The sequence below is a fragment of the Mizuhopecten yessoensis genome, unplaced genomic scaffold (assembly GCF_002113885.1).
Source record: "Mizuhopecten yessoensis strain PY_sf001 unplaced genomic scaffold, ASM211388v2 scaffold11147, whole genome shotgun sequence".
Taxonomy (NCBI): domain Eukaryota; kingdom Metazoa; phylum Mollusca; class Bivalvia; order Pectinida; family Pectinidae; genus Mizuhopecten; species Mizuhopecten yessoensis.
Window position 1 is genome coordinate 516,037 of NW_018408903.1, and position 17,268 is coordinate 533,304.

Below are 17,268 nucleotides of genomic sequence, written 5' to 3' on the forward strand. Positions count from 1 at the left end.
TACATACATACACATAAATGCACGTCAACGCCCACCTGATCAATTGAATACAACGCGATAACATTCTGTTTGAAACAGCAACGTCTCCTATTGTCACAATCAGTCATATGAATATAAATGTCGTCAATTGACAACACTTTGTTTGAAAATGCAACGTCTCCTATTGTCATAACCACTCATTTGAATATACATGGCGTCCATGTACACTGCCATTATAGTAAATTGATATTTATAAAGAAACGCTATCAAATGCAGTAATGGAAATTCCCATGTGTATTGTACCGTGTGTGCTCTAGGAGTCCACGTAGTCAGCTGAATTAATGATGCTGAAAGGCTTGACAATTATCAGGTTTGTGAACCGTTGTTGCTAGAGAGTGGGACTAAGATACGTAATACATCAACCACTGATGTTATGGGGGGACGTACATACAAAATCTATCAACAATTGATGTTATAGAGAGTGATTAATACAAAGTATATCAACCACTGATGTTATCGGGGGACGTACATACAAAATATATTAACAATTGATGTCATAGAGGGGGATAAATACAAAGTATATCAACCGCTAATGTTATGGGGAACGTACATACAAAATATATCAACGATTGATGTTATAGAGGGTGATTAATACAAAGTATATCAACCACTGATGTTATGGGGGGACGTACATACAAAATATATTAACAATTGATGTTATAGAGAGGGATTAATACAAAGTATATCAACCACTGATGTTATGGGGGACGTACATACAAAATATATTAACAATTGATGTTATAGAGGGGGATACATACAAAGTATATCAACCACTGATGGTATGGGGGGACGTACATACAAAATATATTAACAATTGATGTCATAGAGGGGGATAAATACAAAGTATATCAACCGCTAATGTTATGGGGGACGTACATACAAAATATATTAACAATTGATGTCATAGAGGGGGATAAATACAAAGTATATCAACCGCTAATGTTATGGGGAACGTACATACAAAATATATCAACAATTGATGTTATAGAGGGTGATTTATACAAAGTATATCAACCACTGATGTCATGGGGGGACGTACATACAAAATATATTAACAATTGATGTTATAGAGGGGGATAAATACAAAGTATATCAACCGCTAATGTTATGGGGGACGTACATACAAAATATATTAACAATTGATGTTATAGAGGGTGATTAATACAAAGTATATCAACCACTGATGTTATGGGGAAGTTATATACAAGATATATCAACGACTGATATTACGGGGAATTTATATAAAAAATATCAATACAATGTATGTCAACCATCATTGATGTAATGGGCGAACTTATATACAAGATATGTCAACCATTGATGTTAAGGGAAAATGATATTCAAGGTATGTCAACCATTGATGTTATGGGAAACTTATATATACGATATGACAACCATAAATGGTATGGGGAACTTATATATACGATATGACAACCATTTATGGTATGGAAAATGTATATACAAGGTATGTCAACCATTGATGTTATGGGGAACTTATATATACGATATGTCAACCATTAATGGTATGGGAAACTTATATATACGATATGACAACCATTAATGTTATGGGGAATTTAGGTATAGGGAACTTACATATACGATATGACAACCATTAATGGTATGGGGAACTTATATATGCAAAGTATGTCAACCAGTGATGTTATCAACGGGACTATGTAGTCATGACACATTAAATGTGAAAAAAAGTTAACGGCTTGCTTTGTTCGCCATGCCAGCCCTCCTAACCTTGACCCCTCCCCTCACCCAGGAACCACTCCCCATCCCCAGTCCCTGCTTCAAGAGGAACACATCTGTGAATATGTTCTTACACCGCTGCCTTGGTAACATGTATTCCCTCGCCTCATCTGATGTGTACGTCATACGATGTAAATATGAACGTTCGTATAACACCGTGCCAGTTGAAAATCAATATTTTTCTCACCTATGGCTTTGTTGCACGCGAAACATGAAACGAGGTCGTCAAATCCTACATCGAGTATCATTTCTGATAATCGCACTTTCCGGAAACTGTTGTCATGTAATGCTGGCGTGAGTCGTTATCTATACAGTGAACCAACGTTTATATTCTGTTTTAAACCATGGATTCATTTAAACGTTTATTAAACAAGGTTCCTACATCTTTCAATCTTTCAATCTTACAATCTTTTGATATATCATGCAATAGTTTATTTAATGTATAGAGAATCGTTTGACATTGAAATGTGTTTTACCTGATTTTCAACAGCATGATACATGCATCTGTTGCACTGAGATTTATCTCCATACTGGCAAAAGACCAGACAGTCGGTATCGCTGTTTATGTGTAAATCGACTGACAATGCAAGAGGATAGTAAACGTATTTGTCATTCCACATAAACTATACAAATGAGGTGATGATACTTATAAATTAGAACAAAATTATTCAGGGAACAAATTAATGTCCTGGGAAGCAGACTTGTTAGGCTTCATGCCAACAAGAGCATGGTAGGCGGCTTACCTGGGTTACATTTAGATCAAGGTAATTTCGTTCTGTGAACTTTGTAAAAACTATTATCGCTCCATGACTTTAATTCTTCTGCAGAAGCTTATAAGCGTTGCAGCAAATTGAAGACCCCTGACCTTTAATGTGAAATTAGGTCACAGTCATTTTTAGCAAACTCTGTAGCAGATAATACCAGATAGCTACGGACTTCATAAAATAAATCCAAGACTTTTGGTTCATTAGAAGAAGTTATCTGAAGGTCTGATCCCTGTGACCATGAACATGTAAATCAAGGTAATATTTTTTCGCAAACTTGTTCAAAGACGTTGCTAGTAAAATATCAAGAGCCAACACGTTATTGTACTTATGAAAAATGGTTGTTTTACATAAAAATGTTAATGGATTTACTGAACTATATTTCTATAACCGTTTGTCAGATATTAATAGACACTGGTATATGGAATAGTCTTGACCAACACTAAACGGTCATTCAAACCTACACATTGGAACACTGACATTTAAGTATAAAAGATGCAAAAACCAGGTGGAAGTAGAAACAGGTCATTGTATCATAGCCGTTACAATTGATGTCTCTTTTGGTCTTTTCAATAGCCTCTAATCAGAATGACGCATAATGACGAGTACTATTCCTCTTGGGCTGTACAATAGTTGCCTCACGTGATCATGCACAGGTCACACGGGTGAATTAAATCGTAGAAATGTGAATGTAGTATATGTATATATATATATATATACATACAAATGGGTCAAAGAAGTAATATAGACGGTAAAATCCCACATAATGGAGGTATGTCCGTAGGATACGAATTATTTAAAATAGTATATCCGGCAAAGAAGTATATGTACATGTAACTGTTCTGTTTCACTGTGTCGTGATAAAGGAGCGAATCGCTCCGAAAATTTGACAACCTCAACCTGTCCACACTGTTGGAATTACTTCTTTGCCCCATATATATATATTGTATAAAGAAAAATTCTTAACAACGAGTCTTTAGTACTTTGATCTCTTCTAGGAGATTCTTCAGAATTCTTTGAACAAGTTTGCGAAAAAATATTACCTTGATTTACATGTTCATGGTCACAGGGATCAGAGTCTGAAGAATCTCCTAGAAGAGATGAAATTACTAAAGACTCGTTGTTAAGAATTTTTCTTTAAACAATATTTATTCGTCCGTAAGGATCATTTTTCTGATTTATAATATATATACATATATATAGTAAACGCACCGTAGTACATGAAAGGAGTCAAATGTCATGCTCAGTGTCGAATGCATGTTAAGAAGAATGAAGGCCACAATGGTATGGAATTGTCCTGATAAGAATGAAGTTATCGGAGGTGTCAGTGTTTCTGATTAAACGGGTCAGGGCTAGAGACGTGACACTAGATAGGTTTAGACATCTCCACTTCCAGTGTGCACATAACTCTTCATAATGACTACATACCTACTATACGGTGTTATTGGTAAGTTGATTAGTTATGAGACACCTAGATTTTATTGTATTGGTGCTATTTTTAAATGCATTATGAAAAATAACTTATTTAAAAAAATAAAATTAAAAAAAAAACAGAAAAAAATCACCAGCAATCAAATTAGTTATAAACAACCAAATTTAAGATGTTCCTCAGAAATGCCATCATATTAACGGTTTCATTAGAATATTATCGTTCTCTTACATTTATTGCCCTTACAAAAGGGAAATTCGACTCTTTATTTTCCCACGAAGCCAGAGTAAAACATAAGTCATAAGACCAATCAATATTTTATTATACCGGAATAGCACAATAACACATCAGGGAAGATGATTAGCGGTCGGGGCTGTTGTTGTCGTCTGCTTCAGTCAATCGGAGCTCAGGTGTTGTTGTTCTCGCGCAGAGTTCTAGAGAGGCTCCGACTATGTGAAATATGACCGGGGGAACTTGAGCACGTGAGAGGGACACGAATTTTTTGTCCGCCATGCGATCAATTTAATCCAATCAGACACGCTATTATGTAGATAAGGTATAATAATGTTTTGGTAGTTCTCAGATGCATTATTCTAATAAGAATTTTGAAAGCTATATCTGGTTAATGAATTGTACCATGGTTCTCAAAAAATGAACAGATTTTTTTCCCCAATTGCTTGTCTCGATAGTCATTGTTGGTGTAGTATATTTTGACATGTGTCGTGTTGTGCCTTTACGATATCTAATAATAAAACAAGTGTTCAGTTTTAAAAATATCACTCTTATTGTTAGATAAATAGCATACTTTTTTAATAAATTCGTAATGTATCTATAGTAATCAATATTGACTTATTGACTTAACATTGTTATAATTGATTACAGTTTTTTATATAGACTAAATATGGGTTTTTTAAATTGATTATAATATTAGGTATTGACAGTTTGACATTTTAATCTTGGTTAGATGTATAATTGGAATAATTAAAGTTCACTTTAATAATACATGACCAATTCAAATTAATTAGTTATTTAGTTCATTTGTATTGATGAGTGATGAATTTGTACAAAAAAGATGCATGTGTAACCGGATGCTGGATACTAAACATTTAAGTTTTAAAAACCTGACATGACGGTCAGCAGAAAATACCTATTAAAACCTGACATGTGAAAGAAAATTATCTTTTTTCATTTCATAAATTTTAACTTCCATTAGATTAATTTAACTTGTATTAGTTAGTGTTATGTTTCTTTGACAATAATTAACTTGAATTTATGTTTATAATATTTAACATTAATTTAAAGGATTACTGCTGCAGGTTTCGGCTATAGTAAGCCAGACAAACGGTGAGTTTATTATCTCTTTCATGAAACGTACGCATATATTTTTTCATCAAAAGTGACGGATTTATATACAGTCGTATTTGAAAAAGATATACTACTGAAACGAAATGATTCCTTAAAAAAGATTTATATCAAAATTATAGATATATCTATCAAAATTCTCGCAACTAATTTCACCCTGACAGATATAACGTTGTGTTGCAATAGTTTTAACATCAGCAACTGGTTTCCCCGTTGTCAGTGTAATGTGACCGGGTGGACTACTGTGCCTTCGGCATGGTCATACAGTGAGGTAACACTCCAAAGTCGACATCAGATGTCTAATGTAGAATCATACAGCATCGTTCAGTCATCCACAACGTTACGATGATAAGGTCACATTTATTAGATGTCATGATCATAATACCAACATTTTGTTGTCGAAACTGTAAACAGATGTTGGTCAAGTTCAAGTGGGACATCAACACCCACCTCTCCACGTCTGCATTTTAGAATCTTTGCAAATATGTCATTTTAATACCACTCTTTTATTTGTTCAAGTATGTGCACATTGCTTGCTTAAATGTATAAAAGTGATTGTAAGCCTTTGTTTTTTGTTTTCACAATTATAACAATTACTATTATTCCTATGTTGTAAAGCGCTTTAGAGTAATTTTACAAATTATATAGGGCGCTATATCAATGTTGTATATTATTATTATTATTATTATTATTATTATTATTATTTACAGAACGAGACCAATTTCAATACATGCACCATCTTATTTCAATAGGACCGCAATGCTATAACTGCCGAGATGTATCTCATCCACGGGATTGTTTCAAGGTTACAAGGTGCGGAACACATGAGGTATACAATACGCTAGGTTTATACTTTCTGAACGGGATAAGTCGCGAAACATCTCATAGCATTCTACCATTTGTACCATTTATTGTTCAATATTAGTTTTACCATATAAATCTATGTCTCAAAAAGTTTACTTTAACAGTGATTTAATACTGTATCACCCATAGATTTTACTTTGCTTTTCTGCATGTTGGATACTTTAATGCGTTTTTATGTGCTGATAATGTCATTTTATCGATTTCAACGGATTTGTTTTATTTTAACTTTTTAACTGATTTGTCAAATCATATTTTCTGAAAGCATTGTAGATTCCTCTAATGCAGTATTGTAAAATAAATAAACAAACAAAGGTATTTTCGCATATTTCTGTATTGCAAACCATCGCTGCTTCAGAGATAAATATGCATTTACAAAAAGTATCCATTTCAGGGGAAGTATCGAGTTTTAGATGTTGTTAAATCACATGTATAAAATAGTTTGTTTTATCTTGTAGCTGTTTTCTGTAGACATCTTCTCTCTTGAAACATCACCAAACACTTTATATAGGCAAAATGTCATTAGATACTAGCGGTGGCAAAGGAGGTTAAGCTGTATAAGATAGCGCATGTATATACATGGCTTGTTTTATGTCGTGGCTATTTTCTGTAGACATACCTCTCCTTCGTTACATCATCAAACTCTTTATAGTGGCAAAATGTCTTTTAAAACTGGTGGATTTAAGTACATAGATATAAATTGTTTGTTTTATGTTGTAGGTGTGTTCAGTAGACAGGTACACCAGTGATGATGGCGTCATTACCTACGACTCAGGCTGTAAATCAAAGGCGGTAAGTATGACGTCATATCAAACCACGCCGACCGCTGTCTGCTTCAATAGGGTCGAGGATGTGTCGAACTGGTAACATAATGCAAAGGGCAATAACTCTGTAAATTCTTTCGGGTTTTTTGTCTATGATACGGACACAAAACTCATTCTTAAAGTCATAGCAAATGTCGTAGAAATTGGGTGGAAACTGGGGGACTCTTTAACAGATGATGTATTTTTTCAGTTTTGTGGTGGATTCCATTCTAAGCGTGAACAACTTTCTAGGTCAACCACACGTTTTCCTCAGTACGCGTGGGACGCCCAGGTATATCCCATATGTAGCAGATGTTGTGACACGGATTTCTGTAACCTAAACCTGTGTGATCCGTCAGTAGATCACACCAGTAGTAAGTATGATCTAACCAATACAGTTATCTTTTATGTAATATTTTCATTTTGGATTTCATCTCATTTTGGCGTGTATTTTATTTCGCCAAAACGCCTGTAGGTTTCATTCGAAAACACCTGCATTCGCGATTCAGAAGATGTTATTTCAAAATTAATGGTTATTGTATATAGAACTATTAAAATTCGAAAATAAACATGAAAAACGATATTTCTAAACAATATGGTGATTTACGGTAGAGTACTATCAGTATTTGTCAATCGGGGTATTGACATTATAACATGGAATGGCAATATACTGCGAAATAGATATAAGACGTATTATTAAGACAGAAAAAAAAGTAGACCTTGAGCTATGATGGCAGTATATAAGCGATTAGCAAAGGACTTGGGGCGTTATAGGTCATTTTTTTTTTAACTAAATTCTCTTAAAAACATCATATTGGTTAATTGAAGCTATCATTATTGGTGTATATGTTTTCCAATGCGCATGCGTAGATGGCCTACCATAACAATAAACTGTTTAGTTAATTTCCTTCAAAATGGCCAATGTTCAACCAAATGACGCACAAAAGACGACATTCGCGCATTTTATTATGAAAATACGGGTTTATGTCTCTCTTTGTAATGCCATTTCTCGTAAACCAGGTGTCGAATGAATTTGAGATTTACTCGAGATTACGAATACACTAACTAATTCTAACTCCCCTATGAGGCCGGAAATGACCCTTAACGCCCCCAGTCCTTTTCAAAATATACAATGGCATTATAGCTACTATTCTACTTCGATTCACAGTTTTTTGTTTATCTATTTTACAAAATCGCTCGAATGTTCCAAACAGAAGGGTATTAACTATTCCTTTTATTTACATTAATAACATTAATTATTTCGTTCATTTGGTTTCATATTGAACAACAAGGATCGACTAATATAGCATCAAAGCTAAATCGTACATGCATGTTCATATTAAGATCAGATTGCACCGCTTAAATCGTTGCCAAGGAGAAACACAATACATGTCAGATATGTTCCATATTGACTGGGACGAAGATAGAAAAAAAGATGTCCAAAGAATTGCAATATCACTTTTTACATGAATGTCGTCTAATAATAAACACTGAAAAATTCCTATATTCTGCGTAGGGAGCCACATTAGTCGTCTCTTATGATATCCATGCACGAACCTACATGAAGTAGAATATACAATTCCTTTTTAAGTTAATATAACAAAACAATTATTTCCATTGCCATGGTAACACTAGTGTTCTTTCTACAGAGGATCTGAAGCGGTGTCTACACTGTACAGGCGTGGATGATCCCAGCAACTGTGAGACTCTGACAACATGTAGTACGGACGAGGTAATGTCCCTTCACCATTAACAGTAAACAGGAAGGTGTTGACATTACGTTATGATGACAGAGATGTAAGGTGTAAATATAGAGATTATCCAACCAGTGATGGTTGGTTACCATGTTTATCTAACTCGGGTAGGTCAATTTTCAAATTATATAAAGACAGGGGGTTTACCAAGTGTTTTTTTACAATTTTCAAATATCATATTTAGAAAGCCATATGTTTCCCACAGGGATGCATTGTTCCTATTTCCGATCGGGGAAGTAATCGCCATGAACTATAACGACACAATCGATGATGACGTCGCAAAACATTGTCACGTGACGTCATCAATTAGAGGATTGAAATAATGTACAGTGTGTTATTACCTACTAGTAACAAAATAGGTGTACCAACTACTATCAGGTGAATCCAGCGAGTCGAAAGTATGGAAACATATAGTGGTTGCTGGAGAAAGCGATTTTTAACAATCACGTACTTATACATGTGTGTGTATTATTAATAAAAATGACGACTTTACATTCCAGTCGTGTTACACACAAAAACAACTAAATGTGAATGGAGAGATCCGTTACAGCCTTGGGTGTCGACACCAGTCCGTAAGTATGAGCCAAATATTCTATAATCACCACTTATTAATAGAGTTCACGTAAAGGTCAGCACGGTATACTCATTAGACACTCAAAACCGTAGAAAACATGTAGACCCGTACCGTATCTCACTCTTCTGTAGGTCCGGGAAAGATAAAGCCGTCTCTATCCCACTATATGTCGCACAATGCGACTTATATGGGGACCCCCTGCAGAGTCTAACGCTTGCTTCTGTGTCTCTGCTAAGGGGACATTGGTGGACTCATACTTGAACTGCTATCCCGTTTGCAATATTTGAGATATTTAGATTTCTTTTTTTCGTTAATTGCTTTTGATTCCTTGTTCCTTCTTGGAAATACCTCACTTTTTTGTCGTAGTCTTGAGCGTTGGGTAGGAAACTGGTTCTGTTCGCAAGCACCGCCCAACCAAACCAAATCGTATCCCCATTAATACATGGAAATACAACAAACAATATCTACCTGTACCGTATACTCAATAAAACTCAACCAAATTATCTCATATGATTTACTATATGCATGTACTAGGACACATCACTAAAATAAACACACAATACATATGTAAATGGTTATACTGTATACCCAATAATCACCGCAAAAATAAACACATGAGATTTTGATAAACAAAATATAACCGCAGGATGTACATGGATGCCTGTACCCTATTAACATCATTACAATTTTCCTAGAGATGAAAGAGCGGTATTGTTACTATAAATTTTATTCATTTTGTACAAAAAACAAATGTGAAGGTTCAGTGTATATAATTACAGTTGTTTGTTTGTTAGGGCCCCGAATCGGAGATACGGGTGCCCTATAGTAATTACTCTGTCTGTCTGTCTGTCTGTCCGTACACAAATTTTGTTCCTGGCTGATAACTTTGGTATTTATTGATCGATGTACATGAAACTTGGTCAAGATGTTCAGTTTACAAAAATACACATTGAGGTAAAAAGTCAAGGTCAAAGGTCGAGGTTAAATTTTACATCTGTTCACTGATGAACATTTTGTTATGACATAATGAAGCAAAGTTGATCAGAATTAAACAAGGAGTCAACTGACCAAAGGTCAAGGTCATCGGGTCAGGGGTCAAGGTCAAATTTTGTAGCTTTTCACTGGTGAACAATTCGCTATGACATTATGGAGCAAAGTAGCTCAGAATTAAACAAAGTGACACACTGATGTAAAAGTTGAAGTCAAAGGTCAAGGTCATTAGATTCATAGGTCAGGGTCAAATTTTGCATCTTTTCACTGATGATCATTTTGTTATGACATGATAAGGCAAAGTTGATCAGAGGAGTCAACTTACCAAAGGTCAAGGTCATTGGGTAAAAGGTCAAGGTTAAATTTTGTATTTTTTCACTGGTGAACATTTCGCTATGACACTTTGAAGCAATGTAGCTCAGAATTAATCAAGGAGTCAATTGACCAAAGGTCAAGGTCACTGTGTCAAAGGTGAAGGTTAAATTTTGTACCATTTCCCTGATGAACATTTTGATGACATTATGAAGCAATGTTGTTCAGAACTTAACACAGAGACAACTGACCTTAGGTCCAGGTTACGGGGTCCAAAGGGTCAAGGTCAAGTTTTGTATTTTTCACTGATGAACATTTTGTTATGATATTAAGAAGCAAAGTTGGTCGGAATTAAAGAATAAGTCAACTGACAAAAGATCAGGGTCACTGGGTTAATGGTCAAGGTCATTTGGGTCCAAAGGTCAAAGACAAAGTGGATCTCTGACTTTGACCATGGCTCATGATTGAGGAGGTATATAAGGTGAAATAAAACAAATCAAAGCTAACAAATGAGTATTGCACCGGTATTTACATTTCTGTTAGCCCAGCAAATATGGAGGTGGAAGGAAACAAGACTCACATCATAGTACATGTAAAATGTATATTTTGCTTCCTTGCGATTCTTTTTGAAGTCCAAATATCAAACGTCAAGCTCAACTATATGGGCAGATTGCTTCTTGATGATTATGGGGGATATATTGCGACACGACGGGGCCCTTACTGACCGGTCAGTGTTCTAGTTTTGTTTGTTTGTTTGTTTTTTTGTTTGGGGTTTTATGTCCTCGCAACAGCCATATACCTGGCGGTGTCTACAGGTGCCTATAGGCGACCCCGCCTGATACAGAAAGTAGATAGAAAAAAAAGAAGCCAGGAAAGATAGGAAACAGAAAAGATCCCAAGAGTTGCAACGGGGGCAGCAGATCAATGTTGGTCCCTTCCATGTTTTCGAGGAAGACACAAAAGAAAACTCCGATTCTGCAGGGCCCCACATTAGTCGCCTTTTACGATACACGCAGTGGAACACAGCAGGTCTATTCTTGATTTCTTCAATGTCCTCTTAATAAAAGACATGGAAGAAACCATCTCCGATTCTGCAGGGGGTAGAGTTGTTCGATGTTTGAATATTCACAGGAACGAAATTCATCTAAATATAAAATAATGAAAAAGAAATCCAAGCGCAACTCTGGACATATCCACTGCCGACTTTACACTTAGTAATACCTGTACCATTGGACTGTGCTATAGACGGTAAGGTAACCTCCCCTTAAACTTCTGTTTGAATGTAATTGTAGCACAGTTTGACCAGAACACTTCCGTTGATAAAGTAGCTCTATTGGTTAGAGCGATAGCATAACAATCTGAAGTCCGGGGTTCGATTCTCGGTCTAGTCCTTACTGATTTTGCCCCTCGTAACACTGCTGTTAATGATATTTTGTTTATTTCATCTTTATCTTTATCATAAAAGCCCCACAATGTATGGTTATCTATTCAGAAATGATTTATAAACGCTACAGTAATGTCGGAATATCAAGTTTCCAACACGTCGTTACAGCTCTGTCAGTGGTACGGAGATCCTAACCATATATTTCTTATCAGTGATACGGTACTGTCCACTTTATGTAGTCCTTGTATGGACAATGATGGTTTTTACTATTGTAAAGTACATGTACTGAGATGTGTGCAAAGGATTTTATAATACATCTTATTTACAAAGAAAGTGTAATTACCAGGTTTTTGTCAACTGTATTGGTCTTTACATTTATTTCTTTTTACCGTTAATCAGGTGTGTGATATAGCTGCCACTTCCAGTATGCTGGTCGGTAGAAATGTGGGAGGGAGTGCCTTCTGTCTCCAGTGTTGTAATACCACCAACTGTAACGGCCAACTTTGTCACCAGGGTAAGACACTGTCTGTCTTTAGTGCTGTAATACCACCAACTGTAATGGCCAACTTTGTCACGAGGGTAAGACACTCTCTGTCTCCAGTGTTGTAATACCACCAACTGTAACGGCCAATTTTGTCACGAGGGTAAGACACTGTCTTTATTTAGTGCTGTAATACCACCAACTGTAACGGCCAACTTTGTCACGAGGGTAAGACATTGTCTTTCTTTAGTGCTGTAATACCACCAACTGTAACGGCCAACTCTGTCACGAGGGTAAGATACTGTCTATCTCCAGTGTGGTAATACCACCAGCTGTAACGGCCAACTTTGTCACGAGGGTGAGACACTGTCTGTCTTTAGTGCTGTAATACCACCAACTGTAACGGCCAACTTTGTCACGAGGGTAAGACACTGTCTGTATTTAGTGCTGTTATACCACCAACTGTAACGGCCAACTTTGTCACCAGGGTAAGGGAATCTGTCTGTCTCGTGTGTTGTTACAAATCCAACTTTTAAGCAAACCTTGTCAATGTGACATTTTGTCGTTTATCTTTATGCTTACCCTTCAGGAACATCTGGTCTTATTGTCCTTGTAGTTTTTGAGGGGTTTTATGTAAATCTTTCCTTCTTTCGTATTGCTGATCATGTAGATTTTTAGGTCTGGACATTTGTATCTGTTTTATCGTTGTTTTACTACATGTATTTCAGATGTTTTGGCTGTAGATTTCTGTACATGTCCTTCTTTTTCTTTTGTTATTTATAGAAGTTAACCTACAAAAATGATCTACTTAATTTTGTTAAGCCTTATTGAGCAGAAATAAACTCACATGTTGTAGTTTGATTATTAACAGATCGGGAAGTGACGACAGTACCGACTACTACCCCGGCCCCCGACACGTGCACAGAGGGACCCCAGTGTGCCTACCTCACCAGTACATTTAACCTATGCGAGGACCCAACGTCGGCTAGACAAATCTGTCCGGTGTCTTGTGAGGTGTGTACACCGCCGACGTCTGCTCCCACCCCGTTGTGTGAGGACAGCCCGGAGTGTGATGTGTTGTCTATACATTTCGCCAGTTCTATGTGTAACGAGGAACACACACGCACGGTCATATGTCCACAGACGTGTCACTCATGTGGCCAGTCAGTAGTTACCACTACAACTCCAACTACCACTACAACTCCAACTCCAACTACAACTCCAACTACGACTCCAACGACAACTCCCACTACAACTCCAACTACAACTACGACTCCAACGACAACTCCCACTTCCACTACAACTACCATCCAGACAACTGCAATCGACTTGGAGTGTATAGATAGCCCAACGTGTGCACACCTGCTGACATTCCTGGACATATGCGGTGATCCACAATCTGCCAAGGATGTTTGTCCATCTTCCTGTAAGAAATGTTTCTCTGGCACTCCCTCTACTGTCGCAGTTGTCACACAACCCGCTGTCAAACCAACACTTCGGGCGCCAGTGATATGCAAGGATGATCCAGACTGTGAAGTTTTACAGGAAAATTTAAACATCTGCGTTTCGGATGTTTCAGCAACTGTTCTGGTCTGTCCTGTGTTGTGTGGGTTATGTGAAATAGCCGGGGACGGTCATAACCATTGGTTACAATTTTCACAAACGAATAAAACCATTAAATCATCGGAAGCAAAGGCAACTGAACAACCACACATTCCAACTTCGCCTCAACTACAAAAAGATATACTGTCACAAACAAATGCTACGCATGCGTGTCTTGACGAGGATGACACGTGTCCAAAACTTAAAGAAGCGTTCCATCTGTGTGGGGACGAGCAAATGGTGGAACAGTTTGGCTGTTACAATACCTGTAACAGATGTGGTGAGTATACTGTTCTTCTATTATCATTTACCTGCTGGTTTGGAGGGTGTAACTTGTCAGTAGTATCACTGTATCTAATTACATGATATTTAGAGGCGAGTTTTGCTGAATCTTTTCGACATCTAAGGTCTCCGGTATTATTTGGCAAGGCGTGTTGATTCTGTGGTATATCTTTATTAATCATATACTTGCTTATAATATCACTCATACTACATATATTGCTAAATGCTGCATTACACAGATATGTGTTGTGTTGTCGTTGTAGTTGGACATTACGAATGTTCAGGGCGTTATATATTGTTGTCGGTACTGATGCGTCCACAAACAGTATTCCTCTGGTCCTTATATACAACCAAGTATATCATATAATATAAGCTGTCTAGTCGTAAATGATATCAAACAGCTTCCTTTACATGCACCCCTCCTGAAATGAGCTCTATGGAATGTCATTGGAAATACATTTGAGATTTATTTCTACATGCCTCGTCAAAACTTTGATAAGAAAAGACGCTGTCAGTATCAATATATCTCAAATTTCCTTTGCCATAAATCCGTGACAGTATTGATCGTGTGGTTAGATATCTTAACTGATCTTACGGTGTTGTTTAAATGCACGACCTTTAAAATTGTACTTTATTTAAGCGAACTAGAATAAAAACACAACGCTAAATGTTATCAGGCCTATGCGCCATTCTGTCGTCTTCTTCAGTTACTAGGAAATCACAACTAATACCACGGACCTAGATACAAAGGTAACCCTAATTCCGTGCTGATTCCCCTTGTTCTGTTTTTCTAGAGAGATCCAGCATTAGGGAAATTAGGTATCGAGCACAAAAGAGAAATACGACGATTAGACTCTCCGTCATGTGATCGAGTATATCCAATCAGGCCGTTATATAGATGAGTTATTCACAAAACTTGTACTTTCTTTGTTATTACAGATCTGGTACATATATCTACGACGCCCAGTAATAAACAGATGATCAACGAGCAGCTCGGTAGTAACCATGGCAGCGAAACAATACCGGTACCAACAAAGACGACAACGAAGACAACGCAATTGTCGACGACGATAAACGCGACTGTACCAACAACCTCTATTACCATACAAGACACGACGACCCAACGAACAGCACATCACCATAATCATGCGCCAAAGACGACAACTCATCGAACGCCACATCACCATCACACGCAAGCGCCAAAGATGACGACCCAGCCAACAACGCGCCATCATCACACGCATGCGCAAAAGACGACGACCCAGCCAACAATACACCACAGCAATCACAATGGCCACCACTCTCACACGCAATGCGTTGACATATCTCAAAGTTGTTATTCTTCTAATTTTTTGATAAGAATTCACATTTGCTTATACTCTGGACACCTGTGCAAAAAGACATGTAATGCATGCTAAAATGTACAATGTAATATATATTTTTTTTCAAATCGGACGAAAGCCTCATCAGTTCATAATTTTTAAATTATCATCATAATTAAACTATTTGCACGTGGATGACTATCGTGACACAAAGATATCTAAGAAATTTGTCTGAAAAGTATTTTAGTTTGTCAGGTTTGAACAACAAAACTGTGTTATTATTTATGATGCAATAATGTTTCCGTTGTAATATAATAAATTCGTGGACTCGTGTGTTGTTGTGTCAGTGAATGTATTTCTAGTGATTATTTTACAAAAGAGAGTGGTTGATTTTGCTGATGGAATACCAGTCCCGAGATTGACAGTAACATTATACTTGATATATTCTGAAAGGTTTACATAAAATACTGAATTAAAAGAAAAAATATTTTTTTACAGTCAATAATTGTAAATAACTTTATCAATATTAGACACATTTCCCCGTTTGTTGTATTTCCACATATGCATCACATACCTTTGATATGAAGTAATTTGAGAACCGCTTTGAGACGGCCTACAAACTAAGTTGTGATAAAGCGGTATATAAGAACCGTTTTGAGACGGCCTTCAAACTAAGTTGTGATAAAGCGGTATATAAGAACCGCTTTGAGACGACCTACAAGCTTGGTTATGATAAAGCGGTATATAAGAACCGCTTTGAGACGGCCTACAAACTAAGTTGTGATAAAGCGGTATATAAGAACCGCTTTGAGACGACCTATAAACTTGGTTGTGATAAAGCGGTATATAAGAACCGCTTTGAGACGGCCTACAAACTAAGTTGTGATAAAGAGGTATATAAGAACCGCTTTGAGACCACCTACAAACTTGGTTGTGATAAAGCGGTATATAAGAACCGCTTTGAGACGACCTAAAAACTTGGTTGTGATAAAGCGGTATATAAGAACCGCTTTGAGACGACCTAAAAACTAAGTAGTGATAAAGCGGTATATAAGAACCGCTTTGAGACGACCTACAAACTTGGTTGTGATAAAGCGGTATATAAGAACCGCTTTGAGACGGCCTTCAAACTAAGTTGTGATAAAGCGGTATATATGAACCGCTTTGAGACAACCTACAAACTTGGTTGGGATAAAGCGGTATATTAGAACCGCTTTGAGACGACCTACAAACTTGGTTGTGATAAAGCGGTATATAAGAACCGCTTTGAGACGACCTACAAACTTGGTTATGATAAAGCGGTATATAAGAACCGCTTTGAGACGGCCTTCAAACTAAGTTGTGATAAAGCGGTATATAAGAACCGCTTTGAGATGACCTACAAACTTGGTTGTGATAAAGCGGTATATAAGAACCGCTTTGAGACGGCCTACAAACTTGGTTGTGATAAAGCGGTATATAAGAACCGCTTTGAGACGACCTACAAACTTGGTTGTGATAAAGAAGTATATAAGAACCGCTTTGAGACGGCCTACAAACTAAGTTGTGATAAAG

The 17,268-nt window shown here is 36.8% G+C and overlaps 1 protein-coding gene across 1 annotated transcript; it reads left to right on the top strand.

Moving 5' to 3' along the window:
* The first annotated feature begins 1,372 nt into the window (after window positions 1-1,372).
* On the top strand, window positions 1,373-16,041 carry LOC110466903 (integumentary mucin C.1-like). Its single transcript, XM_021523695.1, has 5 exons — window positions 1,373-1,384; window positions 6,931-7,002; window positions 12,427-12,541; window positions 13,380-14,390; window positions 15,332-16,041. Exons 1-5 carry the CDS (start codon window positions 1,373-1,375, stop codon window positions 15,808-15,810), a joined length of 1,689 nt encoding a protein of 562 aa, XP_021379370.1. The 3' UTR covers window positions 15,811-16,041.
* Window positions 16,042-17,268: the final 1,227 nt, after the last annotated feature.

Bases quoted from the DNA above. Each gene is read 5' to 3' on its own strand.
- LOC110466903 (XM_021523695.1), top strand. The intron at 7,003-12,426 runs GTAAGTATGACG...ACCGTTAATCAG, and splicing joins CAGGCTGTAAATCAAAGGCG to GTGTGTGATATAGCTGCCAC. The intron at 14,391-15,331 runs GTGAGTATACTG...TTGTTATTACAG, and splicing joins CAATACCTGTAACAGATGTG to ATCTGGTACATATATCTACG.